Below are 23,647 nucleotides of genomic sequence, written 5' to 3'. Positions count from 1 at the left end.
TTCTCAAGAAATTTGAGGTTGGTGCGTGAGCAACATACATGTTACTGATCTTGCACTGGATCATCTTCCTGAATCTCAATGTTCTGATCACAACTCTGGGCAAATTACAAGTCAGCACCAGTCAGAGGCTGCATTCATTGTTTTGCACTTTTATGAGGTCACTACAACTCCAAAAATACACACCTATAAAGTATTTCAATACAAAATGCAAAGCCATTTTCTTCAACAAAATAAAATACAAATGGCAACATACTATTTTTTTGTTTGAAATACTTATTTTAAATAATATATGCATCAGAAATACTGCCTATCCCTGGCTGTTGGCCTGCAGTACCGATTTTTCTGTTTGTGTTTATGTCCATTTTGATCCAATTGGACTTCTTTGCTATGTTGCCCACCCAACATTTCTACCAGCCCACCCAAATGTAGTAGGCTAAAACCAGCCCTGGCTACTACTGATGTATGCACTAGGATCTACTCTGTTTTCCTGAATTCTTATAAGAAAAGTAAAAAATTGCAGCCAATTTAAAGGTACAGTCCATAGTTCTAAAACCCAATATGTTTTTTATGTAGAATTATGTCTCCTATTTTTCCAGCTTTCTGTTCTATTTGTGCCCAGAAAAACGAGTGTTTTTGGTGGAAGGGCATTGACTGTTGACACCAAATACATGGAGTGTACCTTTAACCAGTTGTTGTACAACCCATCATCACGTTTTAGTGCATCTTTTCACACGAGTCAGCAACAAGATAGGCTACACGTGCTGCTTTTCATTTTTGTCTCTTTAATGGAGAACGTCCACCTGAAAAAAAAAAAAGAATCACATACTCTTTGCTGCAGCCTAGGCTACACATCTCTGGCAACAATTAAAAGAAAATATTCAAATAAAGAATTGATAAAAATTAAAATCAACTATACAAAGGAAAACAAAATCTTAAAAATAGTCTTGTAAGGACAATGAGTGCAATGCAGCATTTCACTGAATAGAACAAAAATAAGATTGAAAGTGAATGGGGAGTGGGGCGGGTACCCGTCCATCTAAGAAGTAACTGCAACTTTGTCATGATTTCTAAAGTTGTGGCAAGTAACGTGAGAAGCACACGCAAAACTGCAATTCACTTCATTCACCTTGACAGTGTAAGAACGTCAATCAAAAGTTCAGTCACCAATAGAACTCCAAATTATTTTCCCTCTCCCAATATGCAATTTTTTTTTTTTTTAAATAAAGCCAGCAAGATTTCATTGGGCTTTCTGATATTATAGACTTGGAGGGATCTGGTATATGCCAAAACACAAATAAATGAGGATTGAAAAAGTAAATTAAAGCGGCACAAAATAATGATGGATTGAGGGGAAAGGATAGAACACTTAGCATTTTAGGGTTCATCCTGAGATTAAGGTAGACAACTCACTGCCTTGATTGACATATCACATAGATGTGGATCAGATAGATCATCATTGTAAGTTCAAGGTTCCCTTCATTCCAGATAGTATGTTGATCTTGTTGGAAACATGAAACATTTACTTTCGGACTCACTTTGGATGGCAACCAAAAATAAAATGTTTCTTAGGTTGAAACTAGAGAAGTCAAAGACAACAAACACAGACAACCGCAAAGTCACAACCAACCAACCAACCAACACACACACACACACACACACACACACACACACACCTTTCAGGATCACCCTGGTGACTGAACCCATTTTTCTTCTTGTCAATATTAAATTAACAGCAAGTAGAGGTTTAGCTAAGGTAAAAATGAAGAATAATGACCGTGTGACAAATGTCTATTTGCGCAGATAAGCATTGCATCCGGATTGTAGCAAATTGCAAGAACAACCACATGTAGTATAAAAGCAGTTGCTGTCTGCCATAAGTAAGAATAGTCAGCTTCACTAAAGGAAAAGGCACAACAAATTATCCTGAGGTAAAGAAGCTGTTAGAAACCGTTTGGCATGATCATATGAAAATTCATAAAGATGACTTGTTGTACTTGATGTACTGCAGTCCTCAAGTCAGCCGTTGTTTCTGAATGTAGCAAACAACTCAAAACCCTCATTAATGCCTCTTGCATCACAAAAAAAAAAACCCAACAGCATCATTTCCTTGTAGTTGTATGGCCAAAGTGACCAGGGGTCAGTGCTATGGCATATATAATATTTCAAACGGACGCACAAAAGGAACCTGATCACCACCTGTAGTGTCCTGTTAGAAATGGTTTCAGTAATAGAAATAGACCAACTAGAACAAACCTGTTGTCAAGGCAACCAGAGTGCTTCAATTGCCAACACGGCCGATCTAAAATGGCTCTCCCAGTCCCCACCACACAAGGCAAGTGCTTGCTCTGGACTTTCTATTTCTAACAGACAAATCCGTCAATATAAACGTATCAGCAGAAAAGTAAAACCGAATGGCTTTAGAAAATAATTTGACATGGCCATGTGAACTAAACCTGAAAGATGATATAGCGCGACTGAATGATCACTGAAATTGTGCTTTTTTTGAATGTATACTAAATGTGTGATACATCAAGAGCACCAACACACAGTCAGAGGTGACCGATCAGTCTCTGAGAGACTACAAGCACCGTGGGGGCAAGGGGGGTTTGCGGCTTGGCTAGCAAAATACTTCTCTGCTTGAAGACCTGAGGAACCAAAGGCAAGACAAGAGCAGCAAAATATTTCACAGCTGAACTATGAAAAAGGTCAGACTTCAGACAGATCAGATTGGAAAAGGAAATACATACACTGCCGTTCAAAGGTTTGGAGTTACTTAGACATTTCCATTCCACTCCATTATAGACAGAATACCAGCAGCATTGCTTTTTGAATCAGGGCAGCAGTTTTCAGATTAGAATATGGTATGTGCTTACATAATTGCAAAATGGTTCTCCAATGTTTTCTCAGCTAGCCTTTTAAAATTATTGCAGATTAGTAAACAGAATGTGCCTTTGGAACATTGGACGAATGGTTACTGATAATGGGCATCTGTATACTTATGTAGATATTGCATTAAAAATCAGCAATTTCTAATTTCTAACATTAATGATGAAAACAAGGACATTTATAAGTGACTCCAAACTTTTGAACGGTAATGCATATCATGGGCGCCATGTCTTTCTGTACCCGTCCCTCCATTCCTTAAAACATGCTGATCTTCAAATCATGTTAGAAATTTTATAAGAACGTGACCATTTTGAAACAAAACAAAACAAAAAACATCTACATCTATATAGGCCCACATTTAAATTTCTTGACCAACCTCTTACTCGGACATCCACATCATAAACATCTTTCATCATTGCACTGACATGAAAGGCGACAGTCAAGTAAGATCTGCAGAGATAGATCAGCTACAATGATACCCTATTCAAGGGCATGATCTAATGTCCTAATAGCAGCTTTTGAGATTTACCCATCCCTTAAATAGATGTAAAAATCTTAAACCGTTTCCTTAGAAGGGAAGAAAACATTTTCAAATGATGCCTTTTTGAACAGTGTTCTCTACACTAAATCATTAGTACTAGAAAAGACAGCAGCCTGAAACCCTTGGGTCACAAAGATCACAGAATGCCAAACAAAAAAAAAAGCAAACTGTGGGGTAAACAGTTCATAAAGTGGGACGGTAAATGTTGATATTCACACCGAAATCTATGATGTCAGCCTTATATGTGCAGGTTAGAGATGGGACACAGTCAAATTGTCAGGGCAGTTCTGAGACAAGACAAAGGCATTGTGTCAAGGTTATCAGGTAAGAGCATCATGCTATTCTTCATGTTAATGCTATGTAGATTTTTTTGTTCATTTCTTGTTCTTTTAATATAAGTGGAAGTATAGTGCTAAGACAGAAAAGAGCTTCCCTTTTTGATACTCTGGCTGGATGTGATCGCTGTTGTTTAAAAAGCCCAAATGACCCAACCAACTTTACCACCCCCCCAAACATCCACATGCCAGCTCTGTGCTTCAAATAGAAATGTGTAACATGGAGACAAAGAAAAACAGAAAAAAGGAGCTGGAGCAACCTCAAAAAATAATAATAAAGGTAGCGCATCTTAAAATAAAAATAAAAAATAAAATCATAACATAAAATAAAAGAATAATAAGGAAATACAGCCCGTGTTTAAAGTTTGGCACTTTTTTTCTCTCTTTTTTGTCTTCCAATAGATTATAACAAACCAGCATTTGAGTATGTTCTCCTTCAGAACAGTCTTTGAGTCACTTCACTCTCTTACACACAGACACCCCATGTCCATCCGGTGGGGAGGAGGAGAGGAGTGGGACAGGACTGCTACAGTAGGCCAGAAAGGAGAGGAGGTTTGTATACATGTACACAGACCGGGGGGGGGGGGGGTAGGGGGTGGTGGGGGGTCTTGAGGTTCTTGAGTTGCTAGGGCAAACGAGATTTGTACACAAACAATGTTAGAGAGCTGGGGGTGGGGGGCAAGGTACAGGTTTTGGAGAATGTGTGGGGTGGGGTTGAGGTGCTTGAGGTGCTATGGTAGAGGCCCAGACAGGACAGGTTTAACAGTGGGGTGGGGTCGGCGCTTAGACGATGCTGTTGGTACCGCGGAGACCCACCCCGCGGGCAAACTGCTCCAGGAGCCCTGAGATGGCGCCCGACGGGCTGGGCGCTGCGGACTTGAGCCCCACCGTGCAGCTGTACGCCGCCAGGAACACCTCCCGCACCGCCTCCAGACGAGCCTGCCGCTCCGGCACGTACTCACTGCAGGGAGACACGGAGACAGAGAGAGCTTGTTAGAGAGGGAGGGAGGGAGAAAGAGTTAGGGAGTTGCAGACGGAGAAAGAGAGAGTGCGCATGTGAGAGAGAGAAAGAGGGAGAAAGGGAGGAGTACCTAGTTGGAGAGGGAGAGAGAGAGAGAGTAAGAGAAGGAGGGAGGTAAAGAGAGAGTTAGGGAGTTACAGAGAGAAAGTGCGTGTGAGCAAGAAAGCGGGCGTTAGAGAGGGAGGGAGGGAGAGCTAGAGATAGAGAGGGACGGAGGTAGGGAGAGGGTGTTAAAGAGTCAGAGAAAGAGTGATAGATGGTGAGAGGTGTGGGGCCAGATGCGAGAGAGGGCTCAGTGTGTGAAGGCGCGAGGGGTCGATGGACAGAGACAGCAGAGAGAAGAGAGGGAAGAGAGAGAGAGAGGGGGAAGGAAGAGAGAGAGAGAGAGAGAGAGAGAGAGAGAGAGTGAAAGAGAGGGGGAAGGAAGAGAGACATTACTAAGAATAGAGGGGAGAATGGGGGAGACTAGCAAGACAATCAGAATGGTGGGGAATGAGAACCCAGAACAACAGCGTTTTAAATGCGGGCAGGCGTATTGGCGCTACCACCTGCATCGCAGAGACATGGCGGCTACTGACAATGAAACAATTTAGCAGCGTTTTCTTCAGACTCTGAGCCTTCCCGCCTGTTCCCCCTCTCTCCTTCAGTGTTGTTAATAAAGATGGATGGCTCCTATTTGCACAGACCAGCCGCACACTCACTTTTCCAGACACACTCGATTTAGCAGCCAGATCGAGCAGAAAGGGAAATTCCTCCAAAGGTGGACAACAGAAATATGAAGAGGAAGGTGCAAAACAGCCTGCCATTTATAATCCGCCTCAAGAGTCCAGGGCCTCTGGTTACCAATTCATTTCTCAACAACAGAGAGTGTGTGTTGTGTGTGTGTGTGTGGTGTGTGTGTGTGTGTGTGTGTGAGTGAGAGTGAGAGAGAGAGAGAGAAAAAGAGAGAGAGAGAGAAAGAAACAGATGGAGAATGCTGTAAGACCTTTTGCCTGGTTCTGGGTAATTGTCTAATACTGTTTTACAGTTCTGTCACTCACACACTATATTGTTTTTTCTAAGGGAATCACAGTGGCTCCTCTCGCAGAGGAGGTGAAATGGTGTTTGTGTCAAACCAGACAGCTTTCCCATACATCAACCACTTACACTTTAAAATTAACAATTTCGCTATAGAGTGAAATATGCACGGAATTCTATAGCACAAAATTCTATTGCACTTGCAGCTGCCAATTAATTAATGTAAATAATTATTGTAAAATATACAAATTTAGTCTGATTGAAGAGCTTGTCAAGTCAGTATCTGAAAGGGGAGTACTTGAAGAGTATTATTATTTTTTGTCTGATATTAAGGATATTAATTAAAAAAAAAAAACTTTCATGCTAGTACAATGAAATCTCTTTTCAACCCACCAACAGTTGTCCAACATTCACAATAAAAACAATCAATTAATCAACAAACCAAACAAACATCCATCCATACAACTATCCTGCTATTCAAACACACAAATACACACAGCAATCACATAACATGCAAACACCAACAAAGACAACAAACACAACAGCCATACAAACAGATATCGGTGCTTGTGCACACAGACAGACAGACACACAGAGAGAAAGAGAGAGAGAAAGAATGGACGCAGAGTGAAACATGTCCCCTTGCATGCTGCAGAGTGGCCCCCTCACTGCCTCCGTGCCTGTGCTGCTGGGTGAGGAGCTGGGGCGAGGGAGGGGGGCCGGGGGGCAGGGGTGGGATGGGTGGGGGTGGGTTAGAGGTCAGAGGTTAAAGGTTAGTGGCGTACGGGATGGGTGGAGGGGGCATGTGGAGGGCTTTAGAGACTCACATGCGGCCGCTGGGTCCCTCGTCCTGGAAGCTGAAGGGCAGCGGCGACTCGGCATGGAGAGGGCCGTGGTCGTGGATGCTACCACAGCCCGACACGATCTGCCAGCTGCCGTAGTCGGTGGAGAGGGACGAGCCGGAGCGCGCGTACTCCGCCAAAGACCTGCTCAGAGACAGAGCCAGGGACAGGGACAGACCAGACCACGTGGGCAGGGACAGCCAAGGGGGGAGAGAGGGAGAGAGAGAGGGAGAGTAAGGGAAAGAGGCAGGGAGAGAGATAGATAGAGAGAAAGAGGGAGAGAGGGAGAAAGAGACAGACAGAGAAAGAGATGGAGAGAAAGAGAGGGGGAGAGACAGGGAGAGAGATAGAGAGAGAGGGAAAGAGGGAGAGAGAGAGAGAGAGAGATGGAGAGAAAGAGAGGAATGAGAGAGAGAGAGTGAGAGGGAGAGAGAAGGATGGGGGGTGCGAGAGAAAAGAGGGTGGTGTAAAAGAAAGAGAGAGATTGTGAAAAATAGAGGGGGTGGGCAGAGAGGGAGAGAAAATAATACAGAAACAAAGAAAAGATAGACAAGAGATATAGAGAAAGACAGGAGGAATCAAAAACAAATGGAAGCGAGCAAGGAAAAGACAGAAACAGACAGAGAGAGACAGGTTAAGATAGAGAGAGAAAGCAAGAAAAATCGTATAATGAAGACAGATTGTGTGAAAGTGAGAGGGTGACAGGTCACGAGAGGGAGGCAAGAAGGACAGAGGGAGAAGAGGAGAGAAAGGAAAAGAAGGAGGGAAAAAAAAGAAAGAGCAGACACCCAAGGGTCAAGGTTGAGGGAGAGGTCACGGGCATGGGGGGGCAGTCGCTCTCGGGCAAAGCAGCAGCAGGGCAGGGAGGTCAGCTTAGGGGCTTCGACCTCGGAGACAGACGTGGACCCCTCACACTAACATCGGCCTCATCACAGGCAGCACCAGCAGCAGCGCCATCACACAGAGCCTGTCTGGCCCTTCAGGAGGCTAGACTGCCACACAAGCGTTATGCAGATGGAACCATTAAGCTTCACTCCATAGCGATAATGGCTTGGAGTGCCGCGGGATAATCGACATCAAATTGCGACGAGTGAGAGATGGTTAGTCATATTTCACAGCTTTCCTGCCGCTATGCAAGACACACACACACACACACACACACACACACAAAACGCAGCCCCGATGTGAGCTGTTCAAACACACACACACACACACACACAAAACGCAGCCCCGATGTGAGCTGTTCGAACACACACACACACAGACAGAACGGGTGGCGCTGAGCCCTTACTACAAAAGAAAAGGTACAAACATAAATGCACACAGACAAACATCTTCTTACAAAAGCATAACATCAAGAAATTCTATTGCACTGCAGCTCAGCTTATCCCCAGTCGCAAATTAACATCCCACCACCACCTACACTCTCGACAAGCACAGAACACGAACTCACAAACTCTCACACACACTCACACACACACACACACACACACACACACAGCCTAGGCCTCGACAAGCAAGGAACACACACACACACACACACAGCCTAGGTCTCTTCCAGTCAATGAAATAGTGTGATTTGTGACGCACACACGCACACATCCACACAACCCATCACATGCCACGCATAGGTGAACAAAGAGCTAGGTATACATACAGAAAGAGAAAGACACACATACACCCCAACACACACACACGCACGGATAAACTCATGCCAAACAACACAACTCTTCTTCTGGATTAGAACTACCCCTCAGGCCACCTTGCAATTTGGCATCACTATGGCAACCAAAGACGGTAGCGGTGCCCCTCTGGTGTATATATTGGTTAGTGATTTCCAGTTGAGTTCACATCCATGCTCACATCAATGCGAAAAGTCATAAAGAAAAGATGAATCACAAGTCAGGACAGCTAGAGACTGTTAAAGTGTGTCTTCGTTAAATCAAGGATGTTGCAATTTGGAAGCAACAAAGTAATTACATTTTTAAGACGATGACGATGCGATTGACCTCATGCATTTCAAAGAGGAGTGCACATCAACAGTTTCAATGTCAGGCCAAGTCAACCCCCAAACTTTGTGCATGTGCACCGACTGACCTTCTTCCCGGCACAGCCAATGGGCTGCTCCCAGTGCGAGTGAAGCCCTGCTCTGATTGGTTGGAGGAGGAGGAGCTGGAGGACTTGCCCTCCGTGAGTGGATGAGGTAGCCGCTCCTCTAGCGGGTGTGGGCGGTTCCAGAGCACCGTCTGAGGTGACGACATCATGGCTTTCCTCCTGCGAACAGACAGACACAGATTAACAGGCTGCCCACGACACACACTACCCAGCAGCAGCAGAAGCAGCAGCACACCTCAAAGAACCTCACCTGGACAAAACTGGAGAATGAACAGAACAAATAGGCCACTCCTACCAAAATAAGCCACTCCTACCCAAATAGGCCACTCATACCAAAATAAGCCTTTAAATGGACCATCGATTCAGACTGCAGAACAATCATTCAGCACTGTAGTAACTACACAGGTAGGTTACAGTGACCACTACACTGGCACATCACCTGTCCCAGCCTTCATAGGCCTTATGTCAGACACCTGTGTATGTGTGTACGTGTGTGTACATGTGTGTGTGTGTGTGTGTGTGTGTGTGTGAGGGGGGGGGGGGGGCGGGGTTACTGGGGGACTTACCCGCTGCTGGGTGGAGCGGTGTAGAAGACGTCCACGGCCTCGTTGGTCAGACTGGAGCCTGAGGCGGCGGCGGTGGCGGCTGCCGAGTCCTCGGTGATGAGAGAGAAATCACTGCTGAGGCTGGTGGCGCTGCCCCGGTCTCTGGACTCTGAACACAGGAGACGGAAGGGGGGGGGGTCAGACAGCAGAGAGAGGTGAGGGAGAGTACCAGTGAGTCAGCGTGCCTCCAGGCACACTCAGATCCAACATTTATGGGCACTTGCTCCTCCTCTCCTCTCTGAAGTTGGGAGCCAACAGCTTATAAATGACCGAAAGCCCGTCTGGACATCTGCTTAGGTTAATCAAAGACCCTAGCATAGAGCATGACCTTTTTTGGCCTGTTTCGTCAGATATTCAAGCTAGAAGCTGCTTTGTTGGGCAGATTTCCCGTTAGGATTTACGTACAGAATCCACATACAATTACATTTCAAACCATGACAAACTTGAGAGTCTTTTTCTGTTGGCGATCCACACTGTCAAGGTCAGTTTTAGGGGTCAAGCTACTCTGCTAGGCGAGAATTGGATGTGTGTTACACAACCCTAGTAAGTGTGATACCCGTCACAACATGCCAACTCCTGACTCTTCTCAATTCCTTCAAGGTGCAGGGCAACACAACAGTATATACAGAGAACCGACAAACAGCACTTACTGAGTTGGCAGAGGTCGTCCACTGTGAAATCAGTGTCTTTGAAGTGAGAGTTTTTCCTTCTGCCAAAACAAATACGTTGCCCAGGAGCCAGACAGAGACACAGAAGCCATAGGTTGAGGAAAGGAGGGGGGAGAGGGAAAGAGTGAGTTAGAAGATATTAAGGAATTAAAATGCAAAGGGAGACATATAAAACAGAGCCATGATATAAATAATAATCTTCCCACCCCTACTGGACACAGTGGGACATGAGACTGTTGCACTCTTAGTCTCTAGCTATTGCTGAAAACCACACACACAGAACCATAGTGGCCACTAACAAGAAAGACATGTCCTCATGAATTCTTCACACTCTGCAGTAGTGTGTGTGTGTGTCTCTGTGTCTCTGTATGTGTGCACGCTTGTGTCTTTCTCCCTCTGTGTGTGTGTGTGTGTGTGTGTGTGTGTGTGTGTGTGTGTGTGTGTGTGTGTGTGTGTTGACTCTTCCTAAAGCATCCCTCTCATAGACCATGTTTTTTTCAACCAATAGGAAGACACAGAGCGTTACTCAGTGTGTGATCTAAATATATTTACTGACAAGACAGACACAGAGTGCAAAAGCAAAGCTCTGACATATCTAGGAATCTTCAAGCCCTTCAGGAAGACAGTGCTTTAATACTGGTATAAAAGTATACCAGACAAGTTCACTAGAGCCTGGCTTACTATTGGTGTCTCCTCTAGAAAGTTTAGACCATGCATATGATAACTTTACATATGCACACACCAACAAGCCATAGATAATATAATATGACAGTCTGGAGGAGGCTGCATGATATTCTTGAGATTTTATTTTGTGCCTTAGCCACTGCAATGTGACGTGTTGTGAATGCAATGTGACAGCACGGGTCAACCCAAAGGTGCCTACCTCTGTTTTCTTACGGCCGAGAACTTCTCAGAGACAATGTGCTTCAAAAAATTGAAGCAAAAAAAGAAAATCTGCCGAGGAAAGGTGGGTGGGGGGGGAGGGGGAACCAGACAAAAAGAAAGAAAGAGAAACATAAATAAAACACACTCATATTTTTCCTCATGGCGTGCCTCTATAAATTAGGAAACACTGCCCCCTAGGACCCATCCAACACGCACATTCCAAAAGACAGGTGAAAAGCCACAGGTCAAACTGACCTGCTGGGGGTGGTGTTTAAACATCCCAACACACTATCAGAGCAGAACTCATCATACAGTCTAGAAACCACAAATGCTGTGAGGTGTCCTGAAACGTGTAGTAAATAAATGAATGAATGAAGAACTTGTGCCGGAATTGAATTATTTCTAGCAAGGGCGTAGGTTTGGTCTGAGCTTTGGTGGGGACACTACCCACTAACCCCCCCCCCCCCCCCCCCCCCCCCCGAAAAAACAACAAAAAAAAAAACACTCAACTCTTTCACCAGCCACTATAGATATATAAAATGATTAAAATGTGCTACTGTCCAACTATCCATGATTAAAATGTGCTACTGTCCAACTTGATCTAACTACACTGTGTAGCCTACATAATCTGATTTTATGTAGGCTACAGATATGTAGGCTATATTTAACATTTATTTTCTATTTGGTCTGTTATGAAATCATGCCTATTTAAGCACAGCTCAGTTTTAAGAAACTTAAATACATGCATGCTTAGCATTTTGTGAAAAGAAATCATTAAGGCTACATTGACAAACTCTTAACCGTGAGCTGCCTGTATATTCTCTGATTGTAATATTTACAGATATCTAGGCGATGTAAGCACAGCTCAGTTTTAAGAAATGCAGCCGAAAGACCATGTTGAATTTTTCTATAATTTATTTAAAAACCGGATTACTCTGGAACAGCTAACTATACACGGGAATGCATTACACCTTTGTGTTCGGTAAGGTCTGCTGTTTATTCTGATATATGGTTTGTCATGTGTTGCGTGAAGAGTGTGTAGGCCTACGATATTCCACCGAGACGAATGGATGTGGAGATGGGCGCAGAGAATAATTATTAAATATCTTGAAGTTATTTGGCTAGCTAGCACCGTTTAAAAGCTGAGAAAAGGCTCTTTCATGTGACACATGTGTGATGAGTAGCCTACTTCTCGAGGAGTTCAACAGAGAAGAATGTGTGAATTTGGACACACTTCATGCTTGTAGTGAAGTAAAGTAAACTTCAAATCAGCGCGATTTACCCTTATAGGCTACTGCACATTACAAGATCTGTACGAGGTGATCCGCAGCACTGAAGTGAGAAATTATTTAACTCTTTTTTCCCCATTTCAACCTGAATATTGGTGGGGACATTTCAGTCGTAATTTGATATTGGTGTGGACACGTCCTTCGGTCCCCACGCAAATCTACGCCCCTGATTTCTAGAATGTTCTAGTTCTAGAATGACTTCTACTCACCTCCTCCCCTTTAGAGAGACGATCAGGCAGCATGTGACTGAAAAAGAGTGAAGATAGAGGACATAATGTACTTTGCAATCACAGACTGGAGCGCTTCACTCAATTGCCCTTTACAATCAGTAGGCTACCTCATACCCATACATTACCTGCTTAGCACCAATCACCAGCCTATGGCAAACATGTACATCAGAAAACTAAATTCAACGTTAATCGTTGTATACCGGTAATTACAAATCAAGAATCTAGAAGGCTCTACAGCATGTCTCCACAAAATATCTTAAACCCATGCAAATACGGCAATGCTGCTAATCAAGGAGAGGTCCTCGATGACAATTGTGGATTTCCATGTTTTCATTGTCCCACTGTTCAGAGTACAACTAACAAGTCTACTTGTGTGTCTAGTGGGCTCCAAGTTAGCAAGGTGAAAAATCTTTGCAATCACCCAGCCCTCTGAATTTAATACTGTTACATATTATCTCTTCAAGAAAAAACTTCCTGCTGTATACCAGTGAGCAGAGTAGGGAACAGATAATCCACCCAGACATCCAAAAAAGGTGGCCCTTAATTTATACAAACGAGCGGAATCCTTCTGTGTTAATGTGACGACAGAAACTTAAAAAAAAAAAAAAGCCTTGGATCAATAATTAAGCTCGTTCACAAAACATTCTTTGCCACCATTCAATTATTAATGATGGATGCTCTGCTTATTTTCTGCCAAAGCAATTCAGGTCGGTGTGAAAATCAGTTTCTCTGGCTGCCTCTCTCTCTCTCTCTGCCTCACTCCTTGTTCCCCTCCCCGCTGGTTCTAGTCCCGGGTGTTTGACCACAATTCTGGCAGCGTAATTACCGGGCCGCTCTGGAAGGGTGATCTCTGTTTGATGAGTTAACGTTAGAAAGATACACAGCTGTAATTATGAAAGGGAGGATTCCCCTGAGCCCACTCCTCTCCCTGGCCCCCATCTCTTCTTTCATCCTCATCACTCCCATCTAACCCCCCCCCCCCCCCCCCTCTCTCTCTCATTTGTAAGACGTGTTCCCTGCAGGGCTGTCCAAAACGTGACATCTACTGGCAAAAACTCAGTCACACATAACACAGACACACACCCAAGATCAGCCAGGCCACATTAATTAAAGGAAGTGACACTGCGTAGGGTAGGGTAGGGTAGGGTTGGTTGGTGTGTGTGTGTGTGTGTGTGTGTGTGTTGTAGTAAGAAATTTTGGCCTTAAAGGTGTTTCCATTTAAGTGCAGGCTATATTCAACCATTCACTCTTTTGGTATGGTCTGTGCAAAGCTGAAGAAAGAGACGCTGCTGTAAGCAGAAAGTGAAGGAGAGATTTATGTGGTAACAACTGTGGAATTCCATGTTCAAGGTGTTTGCGCAGCCATGCTGAGTGTGTGAGAGTGCAGTCCTGCTGTGTGTGTATGTGAAGCCATGGTGAGCGCATGGGTGCAGCCTTGCTGAATGTGTGTGCGTATGCCATGATGTCTGGATGTATGTGCGTGTGTCAATGTTGTGTATGTGTGTATCATGACTGAGTGTGTGTGTGTCCTCGAAGGAGGCTGGGTAGGCCTCTTCTCGACGGCTGGCGCCCTAAGACCTTATTTACTGTCTTGGGGTCAATCTTGACTGAATTCCATGGCCCTTGGTCGTTATGGGATACAGCCTTATAGATATGGTTGACTCTTTGGGTAACTATGTCGTAAACAAGTTTGCGTACCATTAATGGAGATGTCATGTCTTGTCTGAACTGTCAGTGAAGTATAAAAAGTGTTTCCCTGTTTGTAACATCAGACTGCGTCTGTTAGCAACACGACGTAGGTCTCCGGATTCGTGAATAAAGCTCTCTGAGATTTCTGACTTGACTCCTGGCTGACTGAGACTTCATTTCTGAAACAATCCCTAGACAATTTTAAGTTCCTACATTGTGTGTGTGTGTGTGTGTGTGTGTGTGTGTGTGTATGTGTGTCTTTTTCTTTCTGCATGTATGGGGGGGGGGGTAACTTCTTCTTACCCAAAGAGGAACCAGTCATAGGCGATGGTCAGATACAGGATCTCGCTGGGCTCCAAAGTGGCGTGTATAGCACCGTCCTGCCGAGGGGAAACAAGAGCGGCACACATAAAAAAGCACCGTCACTCATCCATCATTTACTGGCCCAGAGAGCAGGGGCCCCGGCCGCCTGACTCGCCCCGCAGTGGCCCTGCACATGCATGTTTCAGGAGTCACCCTGCTCTGGCACTACCGTCCGACTTGAAGTTACGGTGTAAACAACGTACGACACACTCTACGAGAGTGATTAAAAATACATTTAAGTGCCATCTCCAGCATGTAGAGTATGATGGAGGCTTGACAGCTGTCTGATTGTTTAGTGTCTGGGCAGGCGGTGATCATTAAACAATGACAGCCTAACATCCGTTACATCGCAAAACACCCCCCACCCACTTCCACAAAATACATCAAGCACAGAGGAAAGTAGCCAGATAGCTAATGGAAGAGATCTTTCCCGAGTGTAAAACGTAGTCATCTAAAACTTTGTACTATGCATTGCAAGCTGTACTTTATTGGGCCATCTCAAAACTACTATAGTAAGACACTATTAGTGGAAAATGGTTCAGTTATTGCTATTTTTTGTTTCCGCTCAACTAAACGGTATAACTAACAACAAAAACTAAATATATAAACAAAGAAAAAAAATGTTGGTTTCGGCATCCAATATTGGTTAAATTGCTATTTTATACATGGGTATCGATATCATCCCTATCCTTAACCAAATCCACTTTCACTCAGTGCATACTGCTTAACTGTGCCTGAGTGGAACTATGAGGGGAGACCTACGAACATGAGTGAGACAGAGGGAGGGAGTGACAGAGGAAGTGACACGCAGAAGAGTGAGGACGTACCGCCCAGAGGGAGAGGCGCAGGAGGGACACGAAGAGAGGCGTCCGGTCCCATCCGGATATGCAGTGCACCAGCAGACCACTCTCATCTACAACACAACACCACAAACCTTATGAGCACATGAGATGAGACAGACAACCAACACAAATGCATGAACCAGCAGAAGACCAATGCATAAGCCACCAACACGGGGCCCGATTTAAATGGTGGGGTAAAGTGTAAAGTTAGTTAACGGGTGTGGTCAAAATTATTCCAAGACAACTCGTGTGAGACTGCAGCTTTATTCACGATACCGGGAGCATGTTACCCACATGAAATGTCAAAGTAACAAGCCCACACATCTCTGAGTGAAGCCAAGAAACTTCCCCCCAACAATGATCCATCCATCCAGTTCGTATTAACAAAGATAACACGGGCATCATGTCTCACGTATGAACTGAAGCCATCATGTGGAATGTGGGAGCATTGCGCTATGGACCAATGTTTCCACTTAAGATGTGGCTCATGGTATTAATTTAGCAAACAGATTTTGTCCAGTTACCAAATTAACTTCAGTTGGAATTTAAAACGTTGTCATTATGCATGAATTATGTACTATGTTCATGACTGTAAAGAAAGCCGTAGCGGTACTCCACATGCAACATAATGTCTACTGCGGCAATGTTAGAGGCTAGGCATGGCATCATTTCAAAACATGCAAAATCCAATGTGCAGTGCATCACCATAACAAAGTAAAGTGATACTGAAATGTGCATTCGCATCATGTTCTGTAGTCAGGACATTTTCAGGCACAGGGTGTTTTGGCGGAGAATGACTCACCATCACTGTTTATGATATGAATAAGCAGCTTCAGGTAGTTCTGAGTCTGTTCAACCAGATCCCATGACTAAAGAGAATGAGAGAAAGAGTAAGGGAGAAACAGAGAGAGAGAGAGACAGAGACAGAGACAGAGAGAGACAGAGAGAGACAGAGAGAGACAGAGACAGAGAGAGACAGAGAGAGAGAGAGAATACATAATTTAAATTACACATTCCAAATTAGTAATTCATAAGTTTGCAGAATCCATGATCAATCAATCAAAACTGAAATTCAACACCCCTCTACCCAATCTGACACTTCAGTTCCCAGAAGAGAGAGAGAGAGAGAGAAGAGAGCAAAGAGCTTTCAAACTGCAATTTCAAAGCAATTTCAAACTGAAGCCTAAAATAAAAATGAGCTACCTCTGTTTTTATCTGGCAAAATAATTGATTTCTACTTCATATTGCCTTTGATGCATCATTTAATGAACTTATTCATCAGCTGACTTTTTAAATGGTCTGTTAACATCATAGAGTACAAATCACTCCAAGATCAGACCAAAAAGATCCTGTCTTTTCTATGCGCACACATCTGTGTACTCCTTTCCACCAGCAGAGGGCGCCATGACACAGCATTATGACAGACCAGGGCCACACAGAAACACAGTAGAATTAATGTTTATCTTCCTATTTGTATTTGAAGCATATTAACATGTTGTGGAGTAAAATAAATAGACTCCTCTGCCCGTACCTGATATGCCCTCCAATCAATATTCAGATTCTTGGTAAAGCAAGCAGGGATTGTCAAAGGAGCATCCACAAAGTCCTGCAAAACAGAAGATACCGTAAAGGAATGTCCACAAGCATATGAATGTATTTACTGGAGTTCCAATCCCCCTTCAGAATGGAGATACTTTGAGATGAGAGGGGCAGATGACAAATTACCTGGTTCCAGTTGAACACCAGCCCCTCCGCTGTGTAATCCCGATCTTTGTACTCCTTAAAGAACTCGCATCCTGCACAAACAAACAGGTCTGTCTCAGTGAGGACCATGCGACCACACACACTGCCCCAAGACAAGACAGTTCTCAATCAGGCACCCCGGAATGAATGTATGCACCTTATAAAAGGTGAAATGTATTCCTGGTTCAACATTCACAGAAAAAAACATAAGAGAATATCAGTGTGAGCAGGATAGGATGGATGTGACATGATTAAGCCTGGAGGAGACACAGGGGGAAGGGGAGACGGAGAGAGAGCAAGAGAGGGATGGGACATCTACAGGAGAGAGAGGGGTGGGAGATTGAGATGAGCGAGAGGGAGGAGTGGGAGATCAAGAGGAGAGAGAGAGAAGTGAAGGAAATCTAGAGGAGAGAGAGAAAGGGGAAGGTGATCTACAGAAAGGGGTGGGAGATTTAGATGAGAGGGGTAGGAGATCTAGAGGAGAAAGGGGTGGGAGATCTAGAGGAGAGAGAGGGTGGGAGAGTTAGAGACGCAGGGAGGATAGATGGGTGGAGGAGCGGGAGGAGACACATGGAGAAAGAGAAGGAGAGAGAGAGAGAGAGAGAGAGAGAGAGAGAGAGAAATAGAGAGTGAGAGCTAGGCAGCTAGCTAGCGGCTCACCTGGATAAGGCACGGAGAGCAGGGTAAAGTCTGCATAGCGCTGGGCTTTATCCACCTTCTCAGAGGAGGTGACGCTGGAGACACACAGACAGAGCATAGAACCCCATGAGAACAATGGCATCAGTTCATCAAAGAGCCTTGTGTTCAACATCAAGGTAAGAAAAGAGCTTTAAAGCTTGCACATACACACACTTATTATAGGGTTATGTTGCAGTCTTTCTAGGACAAAGGAAATTGTGCTCTCATATTTACAAATGGCAGTATAAAAATAAACATATCACATTCCTAACGGCTTGCAAATGTTAGTGGACATATATTTAACGCACACACACACCCCTTGCCCTGGCCACAGCTATTACGCAAGTCTGTGAGGTGAAGTGCAGTGCTGTTGACCCATGAGGGAGCCGTGAATGAGAGCGAGGTGAATTTAACGGACGAGGGCAGCAGCCGGCGCGCTAACTCACTTCAGGCCAAACTTGACCTTCTTATTCTCCACCATCAGGTCGCAGATGTAGCGCACCGAGAGGTAGCGCAGCAGCTTGATGTCCGAGCCGCGCACCTTGTCAAAGAGCTGGGAGTCCCCATTCCTAGAAAAACAAGTAAAAATGAAACAAGCAAACTAACTAACTAACAAACAAAGAGGGTAACATTTATGTCACAACACAGCATACCAATAGAAGCACCAAGACCAGTGCAACACATCTGGAGTTGAACACAATGCATAACTGGCCACTGCTAAGGGTAGCCGATGCATCTGGAGTCGACTCAATGCACAACTGGACACTAGAGCAGCGTTTCTCAAACTATGGGCCGCGGACCAGCACCGGTCCGCAACGTGGAGACTGCTGGTCCACGGAGTGAAATTAGGCCCGGTGCTTCGTGTGATAATTTGCTGCGCAATTGATCAAGGAACCGCGGACTGACAGAAAAAGAAAACAAACGTTTCAGGAGGAAATGCTAATTCCATGTCATTAAACATAGAGCCGTACAATTAAGTGTATGAGTGTTCATTCAATGCATGCGTGTGCCCGTGTGCGCGACAGAAACTGAAACTACCCGATAACGTTGGTAGCCGCTTCAACCTGTGGGAAGGCTATTTAATTATTTAACGGCATTTAATAAAACTACGTGGATTCTTGCAACTTCCATAGAAACAGAGCAGAGACTGTATAACACTGTCTAGCATTGATTAGGCCTCAGTCTGAGTAGTCAAATTTTTATATAACGTGGCCAAAAGCTATTGTAGCCTTAGTCTTCCTATTAAAGATCTCCAGACCAAAGATTTACGCTTATCTCCTCCGCCGTTTACCATACATGAAAGCTGGTATTATGTTTCCTGAATCATTACAGGCATTCAAATGAAATGTCTTTAAAAAGCATGTACATTTTTTTCTCCATTTGCCTACCAGTGTATGATGCTTACATGAGGGAAACTGTTGTTTTGAGAAGTATTTCTCATGCAAGCATCATGCAACCATGCAAAAGCAATTAGCTATTGTAATTATTATATCTTACATTAGTAAAGCAGTCCTCTGATGTGCATGTTTTCACAAACTTTTTGTGAACAGTTAGCACTTTAAACATTGACTGCTTTGAAGTGAAATGCATGTATAACAATATAGCAAAATAATAATTGTGATAATGATAATCATCATGATAATTTGATGGGGGGGGGGGGGGGGGGGGCTGGGGTACGTGTATGTGGGCCCTATGACCCCAAAGTCTGCCATGACCGGGCCTCAGGTCAAAGAAGTTTGAGAAATGCTGCACTAGAGCACACCAGAGGCTCTCACCTTGCACTCTCATCCTCTGGCACCTCCTCAGACTCCGCCCACGTGTCATCAGTGCCACCTGAGGGGAGAGATTTGATTGGTTAATGACCCTGGCCTTTCTCCCTTCTGTGTGCTGACCAGCGCGATCACTGGCATGAAAGAGGAACTGACCAGAGAAGATGTAGTTGTAGCCAGTGCGTCCATACAACTCCCCCCAGCCAGCCAAAGTGGACGAGCGACACACATGCTGCAACAGAAATATATTACATTTATTAATTTGGAGGACGCATTTGTCCAAAGCGACGTACAGCAATGGAATAACATTTAGGCTATTAACATTTACGCATTTTTAAGATTTAAGCTACAGAGCTACAAATACAGCAATATAATAACATTAAGCATTTTAACATTTAAACTTCTAAACTACAGGACTACAGCTACAGCGTTAATGTTTAAGAGAGTATAGCTATGGAGAATATAGCTAGGAGTTTATCACTGTATCTGCCAATACAAGTACTAGTGGATAGTAGTGCCTACACATTAAGTACTAGTAGAAGTATGGAGATGGGGAAGTGGTAGAAGAGGAGATAGAGAAGAGCATAGAGGGAAGTGGGAGGAGGGAAGAGGGGGAGGAGTGTGGTAAGTGCGTATTAGGTGTGTGAGATTGTCAGAAGCGCTGGGAGAGGAGGTATTCTTGGAAGAGTTGTGTCTTCTATCTTTTTTGAAGATAGAGAGGGAAGCCCCTGCTCTGATGGAGCTTGGCAGATCGTTCCACCATCAAGGGACCACAGATGAAAAAAGTCTGGATTGCCGTGGGAGTGGGGTGGCAGTGCCAGACGACATTTCTTGAAGGAGCACAGCAGCCAAGGGGTAACATAAGCCTTTATGAGAGCACTTAATAGTAATATACTGTGTGTGTGTGTGTGTGTGTACACCATTGTGAAATAGGGGGAAAAGCTAATGAAACCCATTATGCCCCAGTGTCCAACGAAACACCCCCCATGAGATTTGTGCTGGCCCCATTTATATATTTACTGGCCCATACAAAACTGTTAATTTAATATATTGTAATGAGCTCCCTCTTTATTTTAGTAGCCTAACCTTACATGATTAGCTTCAACCAGTTAGCGTCACAGGTGAGCAGAACTAACACGTGATGGGGACTGAACAACTGTGGGTCAGTGAACCTGTTAAGTTGAACTCTGATATGCCCACCTATGGGATCCAACTATACTGAAGGAAACAAGGACTTTGGCACTGCTCAGAGTAAGACAGGGCCTTTTTCTCATATTTACACTACACTGTCAGGTCATGCCAGGTTGATGCCATTCATTCTCTTGTTTGGGTAACGAATGCCCGCTAGCATAGCTGTGCGTATTGAACGTTAATAAACCTCACTCCCCAACGTCTTAAGAGTAGTGCTGGCAAGAGCTAGCAGGCTAGACTTTTAGCTCAATTGCTAGCACGCTCGACTTCCGATCCATGGTGCTACTGTTTGTGGGTTCGAGTCTGGGCGTGTGCAGGGCTGAACAGCGCAGTTCAACACTACGCAGGTTACATTTGCACGACACTCTCAGTTGATGCCAGATTCACCACAACAATAACAAAACAGCTTAACCGAATTATGGCGTTGCTTAGCTTAGCAAGGCATGTGGGAGGGAGCTGCTTCCCGGGAGGGAGCGTCTGGAGTGAATCCAACCTCTGTGCTGCTTCACCCTGACCATCCTCCTCTGACACCCAAGACCTGCTGATGCGGCTTAGCACTACGAGGACCACAGTCATGAGACCCAACACTATCTGTATGAATACCATCACTGTGCAGCAAGTCCACTCAAAGTGCTGTCTAATTCACTAAAAGGTGAATGTAATGTGATGATTTTGAGCTTGCTAAGGGGCGGCCTGAGAAGTGTGCTTACCTTGCCATTGTACAGGATGACTGGGCACACAAACCTCCCTCTGCATCGAGCCATCTTGCTGCGGTTCACCAAATCCTGTAGCTTGGTAATCTGAACAGAGGTTTCAAACCTGCGAGGAAGCGGAAGGGATATGGACATCCCCAGAAATATTATGGACTGCAAGTAATTAAAAATCAATGAAGAGTTAGCTTGAATATTTAAGGAGTCTGAATCACATATATCATCATGTGAGTAAATAAACAAAAATACCAGCGTAGCGTCTAATTTGCAGATACACATCATCACTGAGTCCATTCCAACACTTACTTGCATACCATATTACATGGAAAGGAAGACCATACAGAAAGCGTTTGTGTGTCAGTGTGATACACAGATGGGCCTAAGTAACGCTCCGTGTTGTATTTTGCCTCTGAGCATGAAACCAGCTTTTTAAAACATGGTCTTTCATGAATAATAAATGCTCTCCATTACAGCACACAGTCATACTGAGTTTGGAAACCCGGGGCCAAACAGGGAAACAGGCATCACATAAACATTTAATGTGAAAGACTAGTAATTCCTTAAATAAACGTAGCACTCGGAAGAGTTGAGTGTGTGGAAGGTGTGACTGGTGTGAGTGTGTCTTATTTGGCACTCTCACAGCACAAATAACCCAGTATGCTACATTAGTGTATACAGGAAATAGCAAGTGTGGTCTGTGGCCAAACTGAGAACCTTATCAAAATTCTGTTGAAGCATACCGATTATGCACTATGCCTAACCCAATCCTGGTGTTCATATTAAGATGTACCTAGAGAGATTTTTATATAATTATCTCAGATATGTTTTGTCATTTCCTATTCGCAAAGGTGGCAACCATGAAAGTTACAGATTAACTTTCTCTGTCTGCACATGAACCTTTGATCTAGTTACCTGTCTTTATTAGGGTCGGTGCACTCATACTCCAGAAAAACTATCTGTCGGGGATAGTGGCCGCAAACATCACCGTTGGTGTTGTGGATGATGCTGTACTTGTAGTCTCTGCCAAACAGCTCCAGACAGCGCTTCTCTATCCTTTCCACCTATGGAAGGTTCAAATACACTTTATCAATCTCTAAATGACCTGTCAAATCCAACATTGACCGAACACTTACAGCAGAGGAAAACCTAAACGCCAGACTATATGTCGAAATTGCATTAGCATTAACTAAACTGTGTAAACCGTGCATCATGTAGAGCTACGTTCATACAACAAACAGGTGTTTACACGCTTGGCCTATGTATTTTAAGTAGCCTGATACAGCACTTTATACAGCTGATCAAACTTCAAATGGGGGAATAGGGCCATAGGCAAACTCAAACCCTACCCTGGGAGTGATTTCCTTGGCTCTGTACTGCGTCTTCGAGAACAAATCTATCAGATCTGCTATCTCCTCGCTCTTACGGCCGCTGATCCCTGATGCGCTCAGGCAACCAGCGACCGATGGAGAGGCGGCCATCATTGTGCCGCGACCCGTCGTTGCTTCTATCCGCACGCTCCCTCCGTCAAACACCGCTGCTCCTTGAGGCCGGGAAGACCCACCAGGCCATCCCCTCCCGGCCAGTTTCTTCCTGACTGCCCGCTTGAGGCGGCCGGAGCCAGGGACACGTCTCGAATTCAGGGCAACGGCGATACGTCCCCCCTAACACCCGGAGTGTATTAACTAGCCGAAAGGCTAGCTAATACCAAGTCTTTTCTAAAAGGCAAGTGGAAAAACAGACTGCTTTGTAAGCTCTTCGAGAATAGCTAGCGAATTGGCTAGCTAAATTATGGTTCCTTATCACGTTAGCTCTTTGGGCTAATGTTAGTGAAAAGTACGGCTTGCTACTTTGTAGCATAGGCTACCACCTGTTATGCCATTAAGTTGTGTGTTCTCGAACAAGCCACGCACATCCACAGTACAATAAGCTAAAGATCAGGAACACCATGAGACAAAAGGGGAAAGAAGTTTGCTCAATCCGACCATTCTTGGGCAAACGACACAGGAAACCCCGAGGATTCCCGGGCCTCGTCACGTTTTTCAATGTCAAGTGTTAATTCCAAAGATGTTCACGTATCTGCAGAAAAAAATCTTTACAAATCTGTTTATGTGGTATTATCCTTCTCACAGAAAATCGAAAACACTCTTTGTTATTCTCCGCTGCCAGTAAAGTTCAGCAGTAAATAGTGTGTTGCAATCGAAGTGGTCTAACACGGTGCAAGTGGTAAA

The 23,647-nt window shown here is 44.4% G+C and overlaps 2 protein-coding genes across 5 annotated transcripts in view; both read right to left on the bottom strand.

Moving 5' to 3' along the window:
* LOC143104940 (copine-9-like) overlaps nucleotides 1-800 on the bottom strand; it is a 140,761-nt gene extending 139,961 nt beyond the window's left edge. Inside the window, exon 1 of the mRNA XM_076269274.1 lies at nucleotides 680-800. The gene's annotated coding sequence lies outside the window, so the exon portion shown is untranslated. The remainder of the gene's footprint in view (nucleotides 1-679) is intronic.
* mtmr14 (myotubularin related protein 14) lies at nucleotides 763-23,647 on the bottom strand. 4 transcript variants are annotated; one of them, XR_012983135.1, is made up of 20 exons: nucleotides 22,766-23,647; nucleotides 22,332-22,480; nucleotides 21,420-21,528; nucleotides 19,675-19,750; nucleotides 19,525-19,582; nucleotides 18,196-18,318; nucleotides 17,732-17,805; nucleotides 17,054-17,124; nucleotides 16,860-16,934; nucleotides 16,131-16,197; nucleotides 15,314-15,399; nucleotides 14,427-14,503; nucleotides 12,414-12,450; nucleotides 10,914-10,984; nucleotides 10,013-10,071; nucleotides 9,324-9,471; nucleotides 8,740-8,916; nucleotides 6,628-6,786; nucleotides 1,411-4,723; nucleotides 763-800 (listed from the first exon to the last, which is right to left on the bottom strand). XR_012983135.1 is itself a non-coding variant. In XM_076269271.1 (19 exons), the coding sequence occupies exons 1-19, from the start codon at nucleotides 22,898-22,900 to the stop codon at nucleotides 4,546-4,548; spliced, it is 1,929 nt and encodes a 642-aa protein (XP_076125386.1). In that variant the 5' UTR covers nucleotides 22,901-23,647; the 3' UTR covers nucleotides 763-4,545. The 4 variants fall into 4 exon arrangements, 3 of the variants coding, with proteins under 3 accessions (XP_076125386.1, XP_076125387.1, XP_076125388.1); XM_076269271.1 differs by having other exon boundaries at nucleotides 763-4,723; XM_076269272.1 differs by lacking the exon at nucleotides 6,628-6,786 and having other exon boundaries at nucleotides 763-4,723.

The sequence above is a fragment of the Alosa pseudoharengus genome, unplaced genomic scaffold (assembly GCF_046254945.1).
Source record: "Alosa pseudoharengus isolate Yale_2024_CS ecotype anadromous, Long Island Sound unplaced genomic scaffold, YU_APseudo_1.1 YU_APseudo_1.1_scf_5, whole genome shotgun sequence".
NCBI lineage: Eukaryota > Metazoa > Chordata > Actinopteri > Clupeiformes > Clupeidae > Alosa > Alosa pseudoharengus.
The sequence above is the reverse complement of the archived record's forward strand: the minus strand, read 5'-3'. Positions and strand labels throughout refer to the sequence as shown.